We start from the raw sequence: 23,973 nt of genomic DNA on the forward strand, positions 1-23,973 counted from the left end.
GGAAGGCCGTGGGAAGCTACTACCAGCAGCCAATTGAAACGCGAAACCTGCCCCATAGGGGCGGAGAGAACACCGCCCGCTTCCTCTGGAGCCAATAGAGAAGAGGAACAGAGAAGCGCTTCCTGAGTTCGGGGGTCGAGGGAAGATGGCGACCACCAAAGGGGGTTGGTGCTTGTGCGAGTTACTGAGGTGAGGAGCTGGCGGTGTGGGCTCGCAGGCGCTTTCTGTTTCGCGGTGGTTCTTGTCCGCCCAGGGCAACTGAAGTTTGCGGGGAAGGGGATCTTCTAGTCACGAATCTAGGCCTCAAGGATAGCGCTATTCTCACTTCGGAGTCTTTTAATTAGACTGAAGCTGACTGGGTTAAAGACTCAGTTAACCGCGTTTTCTTCGCCTGCCCCACTTCTGGCTGAAGGGTGCAGTTTCCCTTCCTTTTTCTTTTTTGTTCGCACTCCAACGATTCTGTTATAAATTATCCATATTCATTTCTCGTTTTCCTTTATAATGGAGCCATGGATCATTTTCCAAACTATCGTGTCTCTTTTTGGTAAAGAATAAACTGGCTCTTGTCACGTCTTAGTTTCCCCTCTTTCACTCACCAAAATGGTCGCTGTTAACATATGTCACTTAAATATGTTAACCTTGAAAATAAAACAGCTATCTTACCAGCAAAAATGGTTTGGTTGGTTTTGTTTGTTTTTTTCGGGAGTAGCAGAGAATTGCATTTCTGGATATACAAGCTATGACAAAACCATACCTGGCAAGTTCTACCAACGAGAGGACCGTTGTTTTATGGAGAAGGAGGAAGTTGAAGGGGTGGGGGGTTGAAGTAAAGTCTGCTGGAGAAAAGCAAGAGTAGTGAGGGTTTCTCATTGGCTGAGTTGCAGGAGTACTCTTGTAGGAAATGCGACGTACATCTCTCCCTGTTGGGGCCTGTTAGTGGCCATTCTATCGTGTTTAGGATTCTACTGTTGGATGCTGTCATTGACAGTTCTTCATGAAATTGACATTTGAGTGATAGGGCTCTTCTGCGTTCCCCCTTCTGGCCTCCTGACTCCATTTCAGTGAGATTTCTCTTTATTTTCACAAATAAAACGTTTATGTTGAATCATCTGGTTCATGATCATCCATTGATCTTTATTTCCGGTTGATGTAGGAGTAATATAAAATTGTATTACATAGGTAATACATTGTTTCTTATAGAAGAGTTAGGAAATAGAGGAGCAAAAAAGAAAACTGACCAGGCGTGCTACCATCTGGAGATAACTACTGTTAACATTTTGGTGAAAAAAAAAAAAAACCCAGACTTTTTTCCCCCCTACTTTTATTGTTGTAATACTACTGTTTTGTTTTTTTTTAATTTTTTTTATTTTTAATTTTTTTTTTTTTACGTTTATTTATTTTTGAGACAGAGAGAGACAAAGCATGAACGGGGGAGGGTCAGAGTGAGGGAGACACAGAATCTGAAACAGGCTCCAGGCTCTGAGCTGTCAGCACAGAGCCCGACGCGGGGCTCAAACTCATGGACCGTGAGATCGTGACCTGAGCCGAAGTCGGCTGCTCAACCAACTGAGCCACCCAGGCGCCCCTAAATGTTTATTTATTTTTGAGAGAAAGAGACAGCGCGAGTGGGGGAGGGGCAGAGAGAGAGGGAGACACAGAATCTGAAACAGGCTCCAGGCTCTGAGCAGTCAGCACAGAGCCCGATGCGGGGCTGCAACTCATGGACGGCGAGATCATGACCTGGGCCGAAGTGGGCCGCTTAACCAACTGAGCCACCCAGGCGCCCCATAATACTACTGTTTTTTACCTGACTTGCCCTAAATTTATTAAAAAAAAAAAAAAAAAAAAAGACCTATTATATTCCATCTACACAGTTCTTTTAACACCTACCTATTTTTGTTCAGGTTGAAATTTGTAATTAGCATGATAGCATCCTGCAGTGTATACATATTCTCTCCAAAATTCAGGTATTGTTTCTTCATTTTTGTCCCCTCTACTCCAATTTCTATGATTATTTAAAACATTTTGAACAGGAAAGTCTATTTTCAGAGGCTTCCTATTCTTCCCTGACATTTGAAATATCCCTGACTCTGTGCTTTGCGCATTACAATGGCTAAATAAATGTTTGTTGAATGAATGAGTCACTGTTGATTAGTTATCTTTTAAAGCCTTGGGTTTCTGTGGTAAACATTATTTAATGGCACATATTTTTAGTTTATATATATATATATATATATATATATATAAATGTATGTGTGTGTGTGTGTATACTGTATACTTTAATGTTTATTTTTGAGAGTGAGAGAGAGCATGAGTTGAGGAAGGGCAGAGAGCGAGGGAAACACAGAATCTGAAGCAGGCTCCAGGCTCTGAGTTGTCAGCACAGAGCTCTATGTGGGGCTCAAACTCGTGAACCATGAGATCATGACCTGAGCCAAAGTTGGACGCTCAGCCAACTGAGCCACCCAGGCGCCCCTATTTTTAGTTAGATTTAAACAAATTCTAAAATGGATAGTTTTGATGTGCAAGTACTGTAGGATGTTTAATAAATTTAGTCTGTATCTTTGAAACTAAGAGACTCAATAAAGGACTGGCTCAACTGTAGTTATTAGTAGGATTTATTTTTTCTGATTTTAAGTTAAATAGTTCAGTTTGAAAATCCTATCACATGAATCTTCCCACTTAAATCATTAGAAGGAAATGCCATAAAAATCCTTGGATTCTATGGATCAGCCTCATTTTAAATTAAATGGGCTTTTAACTTTTCCTGGGAAAGCTGTGTAATATTCTTTTTATGAACAGATATATTCCAAACATTAAATAATTGACAAATCTTACCACTTATGTCAAACCCTGTTCATCCTTTAAGTCAGTAGTTCTCAAAGTATGGTCCATAGACCTTGACAGGTCCTCAAGACCCTTTTAATAGTTCTTCAAGATCAAAACTATTTTTATAATAATTGAAGCTAACATTTGCTTTCTCATTATGTTTACATTTGCACCAATGGTGCAAAAGTAATAGTGGATAAAACTGCTACTTACTACAAATCGAGGCAATGACATCAAAGTATACGAGAAGTCTTGTGTTTTTCACCACCGTGTACTTGCTAAAGCCAGTTTTACTAAGAATGTCCTTGATGAAACAGTAAAAATTAATTTTGTTAATTAACCTTGAGTTGAATACATATCTTTTTAATATATATAATGTTTTCATACTGAAGTATGATGGTTATCTCAAGGAAAAGTTCTTGCATGATTGCTAAGTTGAAAGCTGAATTAGACACTTTTTTATGGGATGTGGTTTCTACTTGAAAGAATGACTGACAAAGTATGGTTCTTCTGACTTGGGTATTTGAAAATGAATGAAGTGACCCTGTCAGTTCAAAGAAAACAAGTGACAGAATTTATTGCTAATAATAAAGTTTGAACTTTCAAGTGAAAATTAGAATTTTGGAGAACCTGTATCTGCCATTCAAAGCTTGACCACTTTCCAATAATTAAAAGATTTTCCTGAAGAGATGGGTAGTGATATTAACAAATGTGATTTGGGGATATTATACAGTGAAAAAATGTGCCCACATTTGGAAAGTCTACGTGAGTCATGAACCAATATTTTCCAAATAATCGAGTCATGACATTACAAAATCATGTATAGGTAAAAGATCCACTTAAAGTACAAGATTTCAGTATAACACAGTATGAAAAGGGCATTGATTGGCTTTCAAACTCCATGTTGCACCTGACAATTAAGAAATTACCACTTGTCTAATTTGGTATAACATCACAGAAAAATGCTGTAACCATCTGAAAAGGGTATTTAAACATACTCCCTTTTCCTACTACATATCTGAGTGAGCTTAGATTTCCTTCATATACTTCAAGTAAAACAACATATCACTAAGATTGAATGCAGAAGCAGATATTAAAAGCCACTATCTTTTGTTAAGCCAGACATTAAAGAGATCTGCAAATATCTAAAACAGTAATACCCTTCTTACTGAATTTCCTTTTTGTTTGTTTGGAAAAAAGGGTTTTTTTTTTTAAATAAAAATGTGTTTTATATTAACTTGTAATGGATTTGTCATTGTCAGAATAATTCATTAAATTCCTCAGTTTCATTTCTGATATGCTAAATATTGGTAGATATAATCAACGAAAATGAGTATTTCTCAACAAGGGGTGATTTTAACTTCTGCAGGACATTTAGCAATGTCGAAATAATTCTTATGGTCATGATTGGAAGGGCACTATAGGCATCCAGTGGGTTGAGACCAGGAATGCAGCTAAACATCCTATAATGCATAAAACAGTCCCTGCAGACAAAGAATTATTGTGGTCTAAAATGTCAGCAGTGCCGAGTTTGGGAAATCCTGATAGAAATAAAAGCTGTATGGGGTCTTCAGGAATTTTTAAGAGTTTAAAGATATCCTGAGATCAATCATTCTAATAAGTCAAATACGTCTTCAAATAGTGCACTTATTCACAATAGGAAATCCCACATGAGAAGTTTGTTTCCAAACTAAATATAAATAAGATATTTATTTCTACCGGGGCTCCTGGGTGGCTCAGTCGGTTAAGCATCCAACTCTTGTTTTGGCTCAGGTCATGATCTCATGGTTCGTAAGTTCCAGCCCTACGTCAGGCTCTGCACTGTCAGATTTTCTCTCTGTGCTTGGGATTCTCTCTCTCCCTCTCTGCCCCTCCCACTTACTCTCTGTCTCTCTCTCTCAAAATAAATAAAACTTTAAAAATTAATAAAAAAAGTTATTTCTCTGAAGAATTTATGTCTTCTACTTATGGACAATGAAAACTATGCAAGTACACAAAATATCCCCATACATGCTTGGATCATTAAGCCCTTCAGAGCCCAACCTGCTTTTCACTACCACGTACAAACTTAGAGTCTGTATATCTATGTCTCCCACCTGTCACTGCTCTCCACCAAATACTTGAACTCCCCGGCCCTGAGTTTTCATTATTTAAGTTTTAGTATTTTAGTGTTTTTATGTGTTACAAGCTCCCCGGATCCTTTATAAAGGGTAGGCAGGATAATAAAAAATATGAAGCTAGATACCAACTGTATTGCCCAACGCTAACAGAAAAACACACTTTGAAAAATTATTTTAACATCATCTAAGAGACGTGTGAAGAGGTAAAGAATTTTGTATGCAGTCAACAAACACGGATGCCTTCTCTGGGCCAGGCATTATGCTAGGCGTTGGCATCCAGTGGTAAAGAAGCCTGGGTCCTTCCTTGCCTTTGCAGAGCTTCTGTCAGCCTGGCAGTAAGAGCCTTTTAGCAGTCAGTGGGGGAGTGAGTATGGAGTAGAAGTAGGTTGTCAGAGCATTTATGGCAACTCATTTAGAGGCACATAAGGAAAGGCAGTGTTCTAGGGCCATAGAAACAGATCAGATGCAGAACTTGTAATAGAAATGGAGAGATCTAAGTTCCTCTCACCCCAGAAATGGTTCTATTTGAGGCGAAGTGAAAGAATAAAAATGATTTGCTACCTCACCAAACTTTTAACTAATTAAATGTTCATTATTGATCATTCAGAAGACATACTGCTCGGGTTCTGTGTCGTGATTTTTGAGGGTCAGATGCCATTCCTGATCATGTCTTGTTTAGGTTAATAATTAAATTTTAGTTTTTAGTCCTTTTTTTTTAAATTTTTTTTAACATTTACCTATTTTTGAGACAGGGAGAGACAGAGCATGAACAGGGGAGGGTCAGAGAGAGGGAGACACAGAATCTGAAACAGGCTCCAGGCTCTGAGCTGTCAGCACAGAGCCCGACGCGGGGCTCGAACTCACGGACCACGAGATCATGACCTGAGCCGAAGCCGGCCGCTTAACCGACTGAGCCACCCCGGTGCCCCTGTTTTTAGTCCCCTAACACATACACTGTTAGGAGAAAAGTGGCTCAACATTGATTTTTACTGCTGATTAAAAAGTATTTCGTTAGCAGACTCCCAGGTATAAAAATCTGTCTTTACTACTGATACATAAAGTGGATATGTAAAAGTAGACTTTAATTTGTTGTTTCTTTTGAATGGGCATTCTGTTGATTTTTATATTTTCCTTCTTGTTTCAGGTTTTTGTATTCATTATTCCTCCCTGGCCTGACAGTATGTGGAATTTTATGCATATGTTTGTTCATTATCCTCTGGGGAATCAGACTGCTGGTACGAAGAAAGAAAGAGTCAGTAGCAACTAGCAAAAATGGGAAAAATCAACTGGTGATTGCATTTTTTCATCCGTACTGCAATGCTGGCGGCGGAGGAGAAAGAGTTTTGTGGTGTGCCTTAAGGGCTCTGCAGAAAAAGTAGGTATGCATCTTTCTTAGGTCATTTGCTCTCGTATTACCTTTAAAAAAAAAATCATTGCCCAGAAATTTACCTTTCTCTCACCTTACTCGTGGCCAGGAATTAATTGTTCTTCAATAAGGAAACGCTTCTGTTATGTGCCAGCCTGCCTTACAAGATCCTGTTGAATTTTAGTTGATATGATAAAGAAATGGAAAGGGAAAGTATCCACCCTTTAATGACAAAACTTAGCGGGGATAACTGTCACCTTGGAAGAACGTGTGGAGAAGTTGAATAGTAAACAGAAATATATCAAGTAATACCGAGGAACACTTTAAGCCTGAATACATTTAGTCCATAGTGGCACACAGGAGATAATCTCTGTGAGAGCATCTATCTGATTTTAATGTTGATATCATTACCAGCTAGTCTTAAATTACCATGTTCGAAAGAATATGCTACTACCCGGTCATTTCATGTTTTAGGCTTCCTTCTCTCCACCTGCATCTCCAGACGTAGAAGGAATAAACACAGTAAAGTACAAATTCCATTTGTGGTTTTATCATAGGAGGAAACTATTCTTCTTCCCTGGTTACGCTACTTCCTGGCACATGCCCTCCATCCAGTTCCAGAGCCTTCACACAGAATTCCCTTCACTCTACATCTCTGTTTCTCGGCTCATCCTGGCTTCCAGCCACCACCCTTGTATTTCCTCTGCCATCTTCCATAACTCCCTGGATCTAAAACATGTTCTTAGATCTCAGCTTACTGCCCGCCTTTCTGAGGCCTTCCCTGCTCCTTCTCTAATCACTACTGCTCTTTCCTTCTCCTAACTCTGTGCATTAGCTTGTCTACCTGGATTCTCTCACTCTTGAGGGCAGCGGTAAAGTTTTGTGATAGCTCTACTGTAGTCCCCAGCAAACTCTGTTATTCCCAAGTCACCTGCAATGAAAGAAGTCCAAATCCTCAGTAGGACTTAGAAGATACTTTTTCATCTTGTTCTTGCCACATTTTATTTTTCATCCCTCCCCATTCCTTCATGTATACTTTGCTCAGCACACTGAACTAGGAGCATCAGGCTCTCTCTATAGATTCCTTGCCTTTCCATACGGTGTTCCTTTTTTTTCTGACCTTTTTCTCCTCAGCTAATTTCTACAAGCCTCTCCTGACTCAGCATAAACTACAATACACTTTTCATTCGATCTAGAAATATTTCTTGGGGACCTACTCTGTGTCAGGCACTGTTGAGTTGAGATTGAATGATGAACAAAATAGATCATGGATCTTAGATTTTAGTGGAGAGGAGACAAAATAATATCTAAAAAGAAAAATACCAAATGGTGAGAGATGCTACGCAAGAAATTAAAATAGGACTCCATACTTTATTTTTTTAGTGTTTACTTATTTTGAGAGAGAGAGAACGGGAAAGGGGCAGAGAGAGGGAGAAAGAGAATTCCAAGCAGGCTCTGCACTGAGCAGAGCTTGGGGCTTGATCTCATGACCATGAGATCATGATCTGAGCCGAAATCAAGAGTCAGATGCCTAACCGGCAGAGCCACTCAGGTGCCCCGGGAATGATTCCGTACTTTAGACTGAGTAAGTAGGGAAAATCTCCAAGGAGGTGATACTTCTGAAGTTTAAATGACAAAAGCAGCTGACGTGTACTGAGCATTTACTATGTGCCAGGCATTGTTTGAAGTGTTTTACACATGTCAGCTCATTCAATCTTCAGAGTAACCTTACAAGGTTGTTACTGTTACCCTCATTTGACAGATAAGGGAACTGCATTACAGAGCCCATGTTGTAAATCACATGCCATACCGTCTGCCTCAGGAAAACACAGTGAAGATGAGAAAAGAGAGTTCAAAACAGAGGGAACAACTCTTGCAAGTCCCCTAAGACTGGAAGGAGCCTGTCTTGTTCAGAGAAAGGAATCCAGTTTGGCTGACCCTGTGGGTACATGAGAGAGCGGAGGCAGGGTCCAGATTACTCAGGGCTTGAGTGAGTAGAGTGAGGAGTCTAGCTGGTATTCTAAGTGCTGTGGGAAACTATATGAGTGTTTCAGACAGAGAGATGATATTCTGCTTATCCGTTGCTATATGACAAGCCACCCCAAACGTAATGGCTAAAGCAAGAATTTCTCATTATTTTTCACAGTTTGGGGATTGATGGGCCCTGTTTGAAATCCTGCATACCAAGCTTCTGCAGTTAGATGGCATCTGGCTCCGAGTCATCTGAAGGCTTCTCCACTAACATACCTGCTTCCTGGGCTGGGATGATTGCAACAGCGACAGTGGGTGAGGGTGGGGAACACTGGTCAGGCATCTCTGTCGCCCGCAGCCTCTCTACGTGACTCGCTTGGGCTTGCACACAACATGGCAGTCTCAGGATAGTTGGATGTCTTATGTGACAGCTGACTTCTCTAGAGCAAAGCAGAAATTACCATCCCCATAGAACTTGGCTCTCGAAACTGGCAAAATGTCACCTTTGACATAGTCTATTGGTAAAAGCAGTCACAGAGCCCATCATTCCAGGGGAAGGGACATAGATCCCACCACTTGATAAGTGTCAAAGAATCTGTGGCCATCTTTAAGCAACCGGAGATGACAATCGTTTTTACGTTTTATAAGGATCATTCCAGGGGCACCTGAGTGGCTCAGTGGGTTAAGCATCTGACTCTTAATCTCAGTTCAGGTCATGATCTCACGGTTCTTGAGTTTGAGCCCCGCTTCGGGCTCTGCACTGACAGTGCGGAGCCTGCTTGCGATTCTCTCGGTCTCTCTGCCCCTCTCCCTGCTCATGTGTGCAAGCTCTCTCCCTCTCTCTCTGTCTCTCAAAAATAAATAAACATTAAAAAAAAAAAAAAAAAAAAAAAAAAAACCTCAGTCTAAGGATCATTCTGCCTGTGGGGAAGTGCAATTAGATGCTCATCCTTTGGGTCTGCACAGCATCCCATGGCTGTCTTTATCAACACATATCACAGTTTTGCAGTTTTCTGTTTATATATCTGTTTTCCCCACTGAACTCAGCTCCTCGAGGGTAAAGACCCTCTAATCCCTGAATCCCCAGAACCTAGTAGCTCATACTAGATACTTAAGAAATGTTTTATGACTCAATAGCCAAAAACACCAGAGCAAATGCCAAAAGCATAGTCATAAGGATATATACTTTTAAAGACTTCCATTATTATTATACCCTATCTAATTTTGATGCAGGCACCTGATCTAGCTTTTAGAATCTTATTGCATTTCTCAGATAAAAATAGAGTAACGCTTTAGCATCTATGATCCTGTCTAAAGATACACTTAGTAAGTTTTAACTCTTGTTTAGGAGTACGTTATTGATATTACCATTTTATACTGAAAAGATCGTCAGAATAAAGTTTCTGTGTATTTCATAAAAGCGGAAATGTCAGCAATTTCTGTTGATGTCTGCTCTATGCAAAACTCTCAGAAGAGGAAATAGCAAAGAACTCGAAGTCTCATTTGGAGGACTAACATTTAACTCCCAGGACAGCAGAGGACTCGGGATCAGTAGACCAAGTGCAATGAAGGAAAAACAGTGGAAAACATTTTTTTTCAATATAGAAATAACCTTCTTTATGATTGTGACAAAATAATTATCTCCAACTTTTCTGCTCGATTTTAACCTAAACTAGTGAAAATCTTAACTACTGCATTCTGTTTTAGGTATCCTGAAGCAAGTTATGTTGTGTATACTGGTGACGTGAACGTCAGTGGTCAACAGATACTAGAAGGTGCTTTCCGAAGATTTAACATCAGGCTCACTCACCCAGTGAAGTTTGTTTTCCTGAGGAAACGCTACCTTGTGGAAGATTCGCTCTATCCTCACTTCACACTGCTGGGCCAAAGTCTAGGATCCATTTTTCTTGGCTGGGAAGCTCTAATGCAGTGTGTTCCTGACGTTTACATCGATTCAATGGGATACGCGTTCACACTGCCTCTGTTTAAGTATCTAGGTGGTTGTCGCATTGGCAGCTACGTTCATTATCCCACGATCAGCACGGATATGCTGTCTGTAGTGAAGAACCAAAATGTCGGATTTAATAACGCAGCCTTCATTACCAGGAATCCTTTTCTCAGCAAAGTAAAGCTCATCTATTACTATTTATTTGCTTTTATTTATGGACTTGTGGGTTCTTGCAGTGATGTAGTGATGGTCAATTCTTCTTGGACACTAAACCACATTCTCTCACTGTGGAAAGTCGGGAATTGCACTAATATTGTTTACCCACCTTGTGATGTACAGACCTTTCTGGACATTCCCTTACATGAGAAAAAGACAACCCCAGGACATTTGCTGGTTTCCATTGGCCAGTTCCGGCCTGAAAAGAATCATCCTTTGCAGATCAAAGCCTTTGCTAAATTGCTGAATAAGAAGGTGGCTGGGTCACTTCCTTCCCTTAAACTTGTCCTCATTGGAGGGTGTCGTAACCAAGATGATGAGCTCAGGGTAAACCAACTGAGAAAGCTTTCTGAGGATCTGGGAGTTCAAGAAGATGTGGAATTTAAAATAAACATTCCATTTGATGAGTTAAAGACTTACTTGTCTGAAGCAACAATTGGTCTGCACACCATGTGGAACGAGCATTTTGGGATTGGTGAGTTTGTCCTTTCAGCAACTCGTTTGGTGTCATGAGATGTACATTTGGGTTCTCTTGATAAAATAATAATACTCTAGAAGTTCACATCAGGTCTAATTCTCCTCTCCCAGTCTGCCAAGTAAACTTTTTTCATTTGAGACCCCGCAGGACATAACAGTATGTAGTCAATAATAATAGCTGATATTTATTGACAGCTTACCGTGCATAAGTCACTGTTGAGATCTTTACAAGTATTATCTGATTTAATCCTCTCTGAAACCCTGCTTGATGTACTGTTATTTCCATTTGACGAATAAAGAAACTCAGGCACAGAGAGGTTTTGAACTTGCCCTTGTTCAGCCTTAGCAATAAGAGATAGAGCTTGGATCCTAACTCAGCCCCTGCTCTTACCTACCAGTTTCTCTGCCCCACCTAACCCTATGTCTGGACTGGTACAGATTCCTGGCCTAATCTCACTGAAGGACCAAATCCGAATCTCCGGGTGGGGCCCAGGTAGATGTATTTCAGTAAAGCTCATCAGGTGATTTTCATGTACACCAAAAGCTGAGCTGACAGGGCTCCTCATGGCAATTCTGTTGTTTCTTCTGTTGATTCCCTGCCCATTATTGAAATGGCCTACCCTCCTTTTTCTGCCAAATCCCATTATAAGTGTCTGACTTTCATCTCCTTAGCCTTTAATTTAGCCTTTCTTGTTTATTCTAGCACAAGCTGCTCTCTATATCCTGACTTCCTGTTATGCATACATTTGGTATAAAGTCAACTGCTGTCTTGTATCTAATTTGGTTCAACATCTATTTCTCAAATGGCTGCTTTGTGTCCACACTGCTAAGTGTTCAGGGAAAATGGAAAAACATAAAGTGAAGTCTCCTGTGCTAAGGCTATGATTTCTCTTACCCTCCTGTCTATCCCTAGTGGGTCGCACATTACTGAGCCCAGACATACAGCAAGAACTTTTTGATTCAGACCTTCTGCACAGGGTCTGACTCCCTGTGCCTCCTCCCGCGGAGACTTACTGGAGCATTCATTGTGCCAGGCACGTGGCGGGTGCTGGGAAAATGACTGGGAGACAGGACCTGTTGTTCCCTTCTGAGACTTCCAGCTCTGTGTGTGATAAAGACCAGTTAAACAGCACTTTACTGGACACGGTGCTAAGTGCTGTGCCAGGGCAAGTGCAGGGTGATTTGAAGCACCCAAGAGAAACACCTAACAGATTTGTGAGGTCAGAGAACAGTTGCCCAAGGAAGTGGTGTGATACGTAAGCTGGGACCTGAACGGTAATTAGAAGTTAGCCTTGCAAGAGATGGGAGAATATCCAGCAGAGGGAACAGCATCGTGACAGGTGGGACCATAAGGGCACTAGCAGGTGCACTCAGGGAACTAAGGGTTCGGTATGGCCGGAGCACGCAGGAGGAACAGCACGCTGATGGAGAGGGGAGCTGGGGCCAGGTGAAGCCAGTGGGAAAAGATAGACTGATTTTGAGTATCGGATTTAAAAGCTTTCTATTTCCTCAAGTTCACTGTGTTGCCGTGGAGGGGTGGATCAGTGAGGAGCAGGGAGGGCCAGGGGAGGAAGGCAGGAGGATGTGTCGGGCTGCCCTGGCAACCTGGGTGACGTGCTGTGGTACAAACACGGTAGGCGAACGCGCTCGAGGGAAATTCTGAGGCAGGATTGAACAGGACGTGGTGATTAATTGGATGTCTTACGTGAAGGAGAGAGAAGAGTCCAAGAGGACCTCCTGGGGTTTTGAGTGTAGGCAAATGTATGAACAGTGGATGGCTCTCACCTCGAGACAGACTCCCAAGAGGAGAGGCAGTTGATGAGCCAGGTTCCCAGCAGGTAGAGTTAGAATGATCTGCAGGACACGGAGGTGGGTGTGTCCGGTGGACACTTGTCTCTACGAGTCTGCAGTGCAGGTGAGGGACCGGACCAGGAAACACCGACGGAGGAGCTCGTTGCCGTCCGGGTCGTTACGGAAGCCCCACGGAAGAGGGTCAGGTGGCCTCGTGAAAGTGCCCAGTGAGAAGAGGCCCCTGCTGCAAAATGCTGAGAACGAGCAGGGTTCAGAAGTGGGCAGAAGAGGAGGAGCCAGCAAAGAAGAAGAAGTAGAGGGAGGAGGGCAGCCTCCTAATGCTGTAACTGGAACTCCTGAAATTTTGCTTTTGGTATCTCTTTACACCTTTTACCTTTCAGTCTGCCATCTTGCCAGCCTGCTGTAGTCTACTTCGTTTTATTACCTGCAGGGATCTGTTTTTTACAGACTGTTCTCTCGCCTGCTTGTCTGTTTCAATTAAGAACCAAGTAGCATTATTGTGAAGGCTAAAAACTAAAAAACTTAAAATTACTTGACGCCATGGAAGTTTAGTGAGCAGATTTATAGGCCCAACAGACATGTGGTTAAATTTCTCATGAGTGTCCTAAACTTTATAGAGGTTTCTGCTCATCCTTGTTCTTGTGAACACTCTCAGAAAGTTCAAAGACCACGTGGTTTTGTTTCTTTCTCAGGAGTTGTCGAGTGTATGGCAGCTGGCACGATTATCCTCGCACACAACTCAGGGGGCCCCAAGCTTGACATTGTCGTCCCTCACGAAGGAGAGATAACTGGATTTCTGGCTGAAAGCGAAGAAGGCTACGCGGAAACCATGGCTCATATTCTTTCCATGTCTGAGGAAAAGAGACTCCAAATCCGAAGCAGTGCTCGGGCATCTGTAAGCAGATTCTCTGATCAGGAGTTTGAACTGGCGTTCCTGTCATCTGTGGAGAGCTTATTCAAATAATGTCATATCTGTACGGATGAAAGATATTTTATATAAAATGGAGACATACCTTCATTCGTGAGTAATTTTTCTAAGCTTTTTCTGTATTGTAATAAAGTCACCTAAGCAGTGCTCTCAGCAGTATGTATATAGACAGGATATTTATTTCAGTGAAAATGACAAAGGTCAAAATTACCTAAATTGTTTGAATGAAAAAATTTTAGATTAGGATTTTGTCTCAAATTCTGAAAAATATGGATCTGAAAGAAAAAAATGAACCAACCATCTTAATTTTGGTCTAATTCACATTTTTCAAGTCCTATTTGTCAAATCACTGTACTTTAGAACCCAGGAAAGAGAATTTACCTTTAGAAAAAAAGGAAATGTCGAAAGGAAAATGGAAGACTGATAATTAATAGTTTGGTACTTTAGAAATGTTCTGCTCTCTTGGGAACACAGAAAAATTCTAGTCCATTTAAATCCTAAATAGTAATTGTGGATGGCCTTCTTGGATATATCTAAAGATTCTCTTAAAAGAGAAAAGAGACTTTTGGCAGGCTTAATCATGTTCTGAAAGCTTGTAGTGAAAAGGCAGGGACTGGGACCGCCCTGTGGGCATGTGTCGGCTCGCAGGGGCCAGGAGGCCTCCAGCGATCCTTCCCACAGCTCCATATTTGTGAAATTAGGTTTTTGTTTGGTGCTATCAGTACATTTGATAAGGATACTCTCATCATCCCTTCACATTTCCACATCGCAGGAGGCTGGAAGCTAGCTTTAAGTTGTTCAGAAGGTCTGAGTGAGATGGCTTTGATAAGTTGTTTTTCTGATAGCCATGATAGAGTAGCCAGATCCAACCACCCAGTCTCCGTTATCAGCATCATGCCTTGTAAGATGATGAGGTGGCATTTTGAAAAGAGCACCAAAACACCTGGGCCTGATCCCTGTGTCATCATTTGCAAACATCTGATCTCTTAATACTTAAGCTGCTGCTTAATCTTTTTGAAACTTACATTCTACATCTATAATCTGGAGATGCTAATACCTGTCCTCACTACCTCCTAGTGATTCTGAGATGGAAAGTATGTGAAAAATACCTGGATAATTATCCAAGTTTTTTAAAGGTACCTTTATAAAGTACTTTAAAGATAACAATTTATAGTATATGTCTTTCGTAATCCTCCTTATTAACGCATTAGGGTTTAGTGTAGGCGAGTGGTTACTAAGTCAGTAGCTACGAATCAGTACACATTTAATGGGACTTCTGTGCTGAATAACTAGCACGAAAAGTATGTGGCTGTGCAGATGCAGTTACAGAGAACTACAGCATTTGGCATTTTCTGCACACATAATTAGCTCCTTCTAGTTCAGGGAATCCACCTCCTGCACAGTCTGATACATATATATATATATATATATATATATATATATATTTTTTTTTTTTTTTTTTTTTTTTTTTTTTTAATTTATTGTCAAGTTCGTTAACATACAGTGTAGTCTTGGCTTCAGGAGTAGATTCCTGTGATTCATCACTTACATACAACACCCAGTGCTCATCCCTACAAGTGCCCTCCTCAAAGCCCATCACCCAAATTCCCCGCCCCCCCAACCACCCATGACCATCAACCCTCAGTTTGTTCTCTGTATTTAGAGTCTCTTATGGTTTGCCTCCCTCTCTGGATTTTATTTTTCCTTCCCTTCCCCTATGGTCATCTAGTTTCTCAAATTCCACATGAGTGAAATCATGTATCTGTCTTTCTCTGTCAATCTGATACATTTTTTTGTTAGGAGCATGTGAAAGAGGTATGTTTTTCACTTCCAAACTCCTCTCATCCAGTCACCGACCTGGCCAGCTTCATCGTCTCCTTCCAGTCGTTGACTCATCTACAGGCCACCTTCTGTCATCAGGTCAAAAAGCAGCAAAACAGAGGCCCAGGATGATATTACACACCAACATAGCTTTGGGTGGAGATGATTCAGTTTAGAAAAGAAAGATGGGGGTGTCTGGGTGGCTCAGTCAGTTAAGCATCCAACTTTGGCTCAGGTCATAATCTCGCAGTTCATGAGTTCGAGTCCCCCACAACAGGTTCTCTGCTGTCAGCGCAGAGCCTGCTTTGGATCCTCTGTCACCCTCTCTGCCCTCCCCTGTTTGTGCTCTTTCTCTCTTAAAAAAAAAAATAAACATTTAAAAAGAAAAAGAAGACTAGTGGACATTGGAGTTGGAAGGAACCCTACAAATCCTCTAATCCAGTTTTCTTCCTTTCAACTTTACAGACAAGAATAATTTAAAGACCTAAAGACTCCATTTCACAAAGCTGTTTAAGGACAAAAATTGGGATTATAACCTGGGACTTCTGACTCCAGCCCAGTTCACTGTCTTATCTTACAGCTGGTCTTTTGTGGTAAGATCCATACCACCGCCCCCTGAGTTTACCCATCAGCCCATAGAAAATCATGAGAATAAAGATAAAGAAATTGAAAGGGACTAAGAAGTAAAGGAAGAAAGGTTTCTGAAATCCCATAAAGCATTTCTTAATCTTGTTTCTTCAAAATTATTTTTTCATTTGTCACAAACATCACTGGAAACATAATTTGCATATATGTTCATCTTCCCTGTTCCTAATGTGATAGGACATGTCTTTTTTTTTTTTTTTGGAAGGACTGATAACCATGGAAAGCATCAAAGCAATATGTCTGCTGTCTGAAGAACTCTTGAGTGACTATTCCTGTAAAACATTGTTTTTGAGTGGTCCAAACACAGTATATTTTGAACCCACAGCAGTGGGGATGCACATTCTTATTTCAGTTGTGCATAACAAAATACCTGTTCTTTGTATATCTACTTGTATCTAAATATGACTTTAATAGATACAAAATCTGTTTGTCTCTAAGTATGATAGGAAGTGGTTTTCAGTCTCTTGGATACTTTTCCACATATGGTGTATTTGTCCCCTCATGCAGGCTCTCAATTCGGAATTATTTGTTATCTACTACCAGTACTTCTAAGCTCCACATGCCAAGAATTTAAAAAATAAAAATGAAAAATTTAAAGATAAACTAAAATTGTCTCGCCTCTAGTACCCAAGAAGAATAGGTTGTCAGGTTTAATAGACTTTTTCCTTTTAATGAATATTTCGGACCTACCAAACACTGCAGAACTTCATATGTTTTAATAATTTTGGGGTTTCTTTTTTACAAAGTCATAGACAAAATTCTGAGAGAGTAGCCCCTGTAATTATCAGTGCTTTCAGAGTATTTGTGTTTAATTATGTGAATGTACCCTAGACTCCAGGACTCTAATATGAATAGGGTGTCTGTGCTAAATCTTTCAGTGGGTACAACAAAAAAGTTAACCATGAGAAGCAATTCTGCAAATTACTAGAATCACATTATGCCCCTGTAATTTCCCCTACCTCTCCCACTGTTCCTCAGCTAATTGTTTTTCCTCTGTCCCCATCCTAAATCTAAGGCCACCCTTGGCTTCAAAGAAGCATCAGTTCTAATATTCGAGTGCTACGTGCTCACTTGGACTATACATGTTACAAAATACTTAAAAGGGAAGTTAAAAGTTTGTACACATTTAAAGAATGATCAGTTTGATAGCTAGGATACATAGTTACTAACATGCATAATTTTTAATAAAATTTATTCTAAAAACACATGCAGGTGTAATCAATAGTTTCAACTTAACAAATGCAGCTACGTCTAAACCCAGAATAAAGTAATCAATTGTGCCTCAAGAACATGATTTAGATAACAGTGTACGTAAGATGGGTAAGGTGAATTAGGAGCTGACGTAGGTTGAAAAACCTTGAAGATATGTATACTTATCACAATGAATACCTCCTACTTTACAGCAAAGATTTTAAAATCTTACAGTGAATAAGGGTTGGTGGCTGTTAGCTAAAGGAGACTTTAGCCACACATCTTGTCATTGGAGCAAACTTGATAGGCTTATTCTTAAACATTGACCTTTTTAAAAAAAGTGTTTTTTTAATGTTTATTTGAGACAGAGAGAGAGAGAGAGAGAGCGTGAGCTAGGGAGGGGCAGAGAGAGAGGGAAACACAGAATCCAAAGCAGGCTCCAGGCTCAGCTGTCAGCACAGAGTCCGATACGGGGCTTGAACCCACAAACTGGGAGATCATGACCTGAGCTGAAGTCGGACACTTAACCGACTGAGCCACCCACGTGCCCCTTAAACATTGACCCTAAACATTCATTCTTTTTTTCCTTTTTCTCTGCATATAACTGACTGGTCTTTGGATCTTTGGAATTTTCAGGAACCAAGTTTCATTCTCCATGCATTCAATTACTATCTAGAATGAGGATTAAATGAAGCATATTAACAGATTTATTATGCCTTAACCACAGAATGTTCCAAAAGTAAAACACGTATATGCTGACCAGTAAGAGTCAGTAGGATTAATGATGCTTTAATCTTTCGGGGTCATGTGTTACCACGGTTGAAATTAACAGTGGTAAGAAATTTTTAAATATTCTCAGCCTCATGATGTGACCATACTGAGCCATCTCCCTTAAAGAGCAGCTTGAAACCCTATACACCAAGCTGAAAGGAACTTTCACCAAGGAAAATACAGGATGCATCCGACAGTTAGGGGAATCTTGATACTTTCCCCACATTTAATAAAATTATATCAAATGTAAATACTAAGCAGACCTTAGAAATATTCTGGCCAACCCCTCCTCATCCTTGTTTCATTGGCTTAGCAATGTATTAATGTGTAATTTCAGTTTTATTTTTATTCCAGAGCATCTATTTCAGGGAGAATTCTACCACTTAGAATTATAACCCCTTTGTCCTTCATAGAAGCAACACAATAAATCAACAAATATCTATTAAACTCCAGGCACATGTTCAACACTGGGATTGTTCTCTGCTAAGCACCATATATAAAAAGATCAGCGTACGATGTAAGTAAGATATCAGATGTAAGTAAGATGAAGGCTTCTTGCCTTCAAGAAGCTTATAATCTATACATTTGAAGCTATTAGAAATTAATTCAATAAAACATAATAAAATGAATATTTGGTGCGTAATTAACATGATGGGCCTTGATCCTCTCTTTGCTCAATTACCCTACTCTCTTAAGTGTCAACATCAGCTTCAAAAAAGTGTATTCAGTATGACTTCAGAAATCCCCAAATCACAGTTTTCTACAATGGCAGATTATTCTAAATGAATTTGTTTGTACATTGTATTAGTTTTCTACCATTGTCTTAACAAATTTAAATTTATCAAATTTAAACTTACCAAATTTAGTTAAAACAACACAAATTTATTATCTTACAATTCTGTAGGTCAGAAGTCTAAAGTGGATTTCCAGAAGCCAAAATCAAGATGTCAGCAAGACTGTGTTCCCTCTGCGGGCTTCTGGGGAAAGTCCATGGCCTGGCCTTTCCCAGATTCTAGAAGCTGCCTGTATTCCTTGGCATATGGCATGTTCCTCCATCTTCAAAGGCGGCAGCACCAGGCTCATCCCCACTCACCCTGACATCTCTCTGGTTCTCTCTTCTGCCTCCTTCCGCTGTTAAACACCCTTTGATTATATTGGGCCCACCTGGGTAATCAAAAACACCCTCCCCTATTTGAAGGTCAGCTGAGTAGCAGCCTTACTTCCACCTGCAACCTTAATTCCCCTTTACCATGTGACAATATATTCACATCACTGGGTGTGCTGCAGGGTGGCAGGAAGAGAGACTCATTACTCTGCCTATCACATCTACTGTCTGAAAGATTTCTTGATAGAAATTTTAAAGTAAAAATACTAATTTCTATACTCAAATTAGTCAGCCTTACTGTCTAAATTGGGAGAAAAATTAATAAACCCCTGGGATGACTGGAAAACTCTTACAGAATGAATATTAATGACTTGTGCCCAGACACTATACCTAATAGATACTAACTTATCACTTAGTACAATAATCATACTTGTACATTTTGATGTGTTGTTGATGTTTCTTGGTTTTCATCAGCAATGCATACTTTGTCATTAGATCGAGTAGAAATATTCTCTAAACCTTCACTGAATTCTGCATATTTCTGTATGCTTATCTCCTCTCCTCCTAACTTTCCAGCACCCTTAGAAAAACCAGGAGACTCTTCTCTGTTTTCTTCCTCTTTAGAAGTAGCAAGTTTTTCTAGGGATTCTATTACTTCATTTCTCAACTCATCTTCAGATTCTTCAAAATTTCTGAAATAAGAGTTAAAAATTAACTTTATGATATCAAAATAATTAAAAATGCATATGAAAGGTAGTTTCCCTTCTCATTTCCCACTCCCACTTGAGCAATTTAATAGATGCATTTTCCCCTACGTAACGCATTATTTATTATATCCGTCTGGTTTTCCTAAGAATGACAAAAAACCAATGTTGGGATAATCAGTATTCTATTTAGTTGGACTTGTGTTTGACAATTTTAATTATATTTATTAATACCCATCTACTCTTATGTTTAAAAAGTGAAGAAGAGAAAAAATAATAAAAGAATAAAAAACAGCTGCCATATAGTGAGCCCTTATTATATACCAGTGACTGCCCTCGAGCACTTACATAACTGTATTTCATCTAATACTAGCAACAATTTGAGGTAGACATATTCACCATCAATTTATTAAGAATCTGGGCTCAGAGGTTAATAAAACTTGCCCAAGGTCTCACAGATACTAATTAGTAGGACGAGGAACTGAAATTATATCTAAGACCTCAACACTGATATTTTTAGAAGGGAAGAAGGCAAGAGACCAAGAAAACCATGTCAACAATCCCAGATATCTACATGGCAAGTAAAGAGGCTGAGGAAGATCTGGTAAGAGCCAAGAAAGTGTTCATCATGGAAGCCAAGGAAGAGAGAATTTCCAGATAGGGAGCAGCCAAGTAAGAGGAAGACAGAAATGACAGTTGGACCTGGCAATTTCAAGGTAATAGATGACCTTTGCAAGAACATTTCTGGCCTGCTGTGTGGCAGGAGTGATTCTACAGTGGATCAAGAAAGCAGTAGGAGGTAAGCAAGTGACAACAAGGAGCTTAAACTCCTCTGAGGGGAGCCTGGCTCTGAAAGGACAGTGTTAACTTGAGAACATGAAGGCAGTGATTTTTTGGTGTTTCTCAAGATGGGAGAGATTTGGGCATGTTTATATGCTGAGAGAAAGTAGGGAATAGAGAGACATTAAAAATAACGGAGAGGGGCATCTGTGTGGCTCAGTCAGTTGAGCACCCAACTCTTAATTTTGGCTCAGGTCATGTTCCCAGGGTCATGGGATAGAGCCCTGCATTGGACTCCATGCTGACCATGGAGCCTGCTTAATATTCTCTCTCTCCCCCACTCTGCCTCTGCCCCTGCCCCACTCACAATCTGTCTCTCTCTCTCTCTAAAAAAAAAAAAAAAAAAAAAAGAGACAGATAACAGACAGGAACAAGTTCTCTGAAAAAAGCTGGGATTCAGAGTACCCATACCAGGATGTGCTTTCAGCAGGAAGGGAGACAATTTTTTTGTCTGAGAAGGAAGATAGGGAGAGAGAAGGCAATGAGGACTTCTGTGGACAGAGCAGTTATGGAACTAGACAATCAAGACCGTTCTGCTTACAAACCACATGCTATCTCTGTGAGGTAGGAGGCATGGTCACATGACAACAGTGAGGTGGATGGTGGGAGAGCGTGCAGGGCAGATACACAGGAGGAGCACAGAGACAGAAAGGGAAGAAAGAAAATTTAAAAAACAAAACTTCAAAATGAAACTTCTAAAACAAAATAAGCCTATAAACTAAAATTCCAAAACACATGAATAAATCTAATGGTAAGAAAGATAGGCGAGAAATTTTATTTAAAGTTGGAGCAGGGGTTAAGTCCAGATTTATTACTTTTATGGAGGATTTTTATAATGCTCTTAAAGTAAGTATGCTCAAAAAGATAAATTAAAGCACAGCATCCATTTTAAAATGTTTTCAAATTAGGGGAAATAATTATGCAATAATTAAACAACACATAAATATATAAACAATTATGAATCTTAGAGATACATAATCATTTAAATTAAAAACTTAATAGATGATGGGGCACCTGGGTGGCTCAGTTGTTTAAGTGTCCAACTCTTTGTTTTGACTCAGGTCATGATCTCATGGTCCATGAGTTTGAGCCCCACATCAGGCTCTGTGCCAACAGTATGGAGCCTGCTTGGGATTCTCTCTCCCTCTCTCCCTGCCCCTTCCCTGCTCATGCTCTCTCTCTCTCAAAATAAATAAACTAAAAAAAAACTTAATAGATGATACCCAGATAGGTTTGAAAATAGTATTCAAGAATTCACCCAGAATGGAACAGAGATGAATAAAAAATACAAAAGTACAATTAGATGTTACTGGGGACAGATTGAGAAGCTCCAAAACATATCTGTTTTGAGGGCCACAATGGAGGGAATAAGAAAAACATTTGGAAAAGTAATAAGTAAAAATGTTCCAGAACTAAAGACAGTCATAGGTCCTCACAAGAAAGTGAGCCAAGCAGGATAAAAGAGAAATCCAGACCCAGACATATAACAGTGAAACATAAGAACACAAAGATAAAAAGAAAATTATGAACATGCTGGGGAGAAAGTGAGCATATCTATAAAGGAAAAACAATCAGCATATTTCTCATCAACAATAATAAAGATCAAGAGAAAAACCATTGTCAACCTAAAATTGTATACCCAGCTGAATTATAAATAAAGCAATAAAATAATTTTGGATATGCAAACATATCCAAAATTTACCACCCACCAAATTATTAGATAATATTATCTTAAAGAATTATTGGAGAATATACATCAGCAAGAAGAAAACTGAAATAGGAAGAAAAGCACAGACTAGAAAAAACCATGGCAAATTCAAAGAATGATAAACTATAATGGCAAACTGAGTTAGGTTTGAGAGTAAAATATATATATTTCATCAAAAAAAAAAAGGGTAAAATTGGATTACATGATTTGATGTCTCAGACTTAAAATGTTCCAAACCTTAAAAAAAAAGTGTAGGGGTACAGGGGGCAGGCAGTAAAGATGGTGAATACAAGAGGGTTCATTATGCTGTTCTCCATACTTTCACTATGTTTGAAGTTTTCCACAATAAAAAAAAAAAAATGTTTTTTAAGTAAAATTGTAACCCTAGATAACAATATTAGAATGGAAGTGTTAGCGGTTAAAGGTGTTCATCATATTTGGGAAGAAAAAAGATAACTGAACAACTTCTGAATTTGTTAGATAAATCTGTAGGAAGTACATAAAAGCTAGCTATTAAAAGAATAGAAATATAATCTGTATCTTTAAAACTAGTACAGAGAAAACAGGAGTAATACAGAAAAGTTTGTGATTGTAACATAAGGTTAGAAAACAGGAGGGGAAGGAAATGACAAATGATAACGAACAGAAAATACAAAATCAAGCTTAAAATATAGAGTGAACCCCAAATATGTCAATAATGCTAATGATTTTTATTATATTAAATTAATTAAGAGACAGAGGTTATTACAGGACAAGAAGCAAATCAACCAACTACATGCATTTTGTAAGAAACACATTATAATGGGGCGCCTGGGTGGCTCAGTCGGTTAAGTGTCCGACTTCGGCTCAGGTCACGATCTCGCAGTCCGTGAGTTCGAGCCCCACGTCAGGCTCTGGGCTGAAGGCTCAGAGCCTGGAGCCTGCTTCTGATTCTGTGTCTCCCACTCTCTCTGACCCTCCCCCGTTCATGCTCTGTCTCTCTCTGTCTCAAAAATAAATAAACTTAAAAAAAAATTTTTTTAAAAAAGAAACACATTATAATGAAACCATATGGAAATTATAAAAATAAAATTCATGTCAGAAAAATACTTAAAAGTTAAATAAAATAACTTAAAAGTTGGAATAGCAATGTCAGTGTCCGACAAAACAGAATTTAAGGCAAACAGCTTTAATAGGGACAAAAATTACAATACATAATGTAAAAAGGGGGGGATACTCTATCAAACTGATATTACAATCATAAATTAGAACACAGCTTCTATATATTTAAAGTACATTGAAAGGAGATAGAAATATGAGGAGAAATTATCAAAGCCACAAACACAGATGAAGATTTTAATGTACTTCTATCTAGAAGTGATAAAGGAAATAAAATCCATAGAGTAGTTTAACAAAAAAATGTTTTAAGCTTGATAATTATATAGAACATATGTACCCCCAGAAAAGTAAGAATATGCATTTTTTTCAAGTACATATATAACTGTCATAAAATTAACACTGCACTGAATAGCAAAGGGAGTC

General features: G+C 39.4%; 2 protein-coding genes across 9 annotated transcripts in view; one reads left to right on the plus strand and one right to left on the minus strand.

The window, feature by feature from the left end:
- Positions 1-70: 70 nt before the first annotated feature.
- ALG11 (ALG11 alpha-1,2-mannosyltransferase) lies at positions 71-13,757 on the plus strand. Its single transcript, XM_019447649.2, has 4 exons — positions 71-189; positions 6,094-6,324; positions 9,994-10,925; positions 13,432-13,757. Exons 1-4 carry the CDS (start codon positions 146-148, stop codon positions 13,701-13,703), a joined length of 1,479 nt encoding a protein of 492 aa, XP_019303194.2. The 5' UTR covers positions 71-145; the 3' UTR covers positions 13,704-13,757.
- A 4,330-nt stretch (positions 13,758-18,087) lies between these two features.
- NEK5 (NIMA related kinase 5) overlaps positions 18,088-23,973 on the minus strand; it is a 61,526-nt gene continuing 55,640 nt past the window's right edge. For all 8 annotated transcript variants that reach the window (XM_019447640.2, XM_019447645.2, XM_053899922.1 and 5 more), the window contains one exon: positions 18,088-19,892. In XM_019447640.2, the coding sequence (XP_019303185.2) occupies positions 19,625-19,892 (268 nt within the window). In that variant the 3' untranslated portion in view covers positions 18,088-19,624. The remainder of the gene's footprint in view (positions 19,893-23,973) is intronic.

Source organism: Panthera pardus, unplaced genomic scaffold, assembly GCF_024362965.1.
Source record: "Panthera pardus isolate Hobbes unplaced genomic scaffold, ASM2436296v1 HiC_scaffold_1, whole genome shotgun sequence".
Lineage (NCBI taxonomy): Eukaryota > Metazoa > Chordata > Mammalia > Carnivora > Felidae > Panthera > Panthera pardus.

What these genes read in the sequence shown, in the direction of transcription:
- ALG11 (XM_019447649.2), top strand. Translation starts at nt 146, where the DNA reads ATGGCGACCACCAAAGGGGGTTGGTGCTTGTGCGAGTTACTGAG. An exon ending in TTAAGGGCTCTGCAGAAAAA is followed by an intron (nt 6,325 to 9,993) that starts GTAGGTATGCAT and finishes ATTCTGTTTTAG; the next exon opens with GTATCCTGAAGCAAGTTATG. An exon ending in GAACGAGCATTTTGGGATTG is followed by an intron (nt 10,926 to 13,431) that starts GTGAGTTTGTCC and finishes TTTCTTTCTCAG; the next exon opens with GAGTTGTCGAGTGTATGGCA.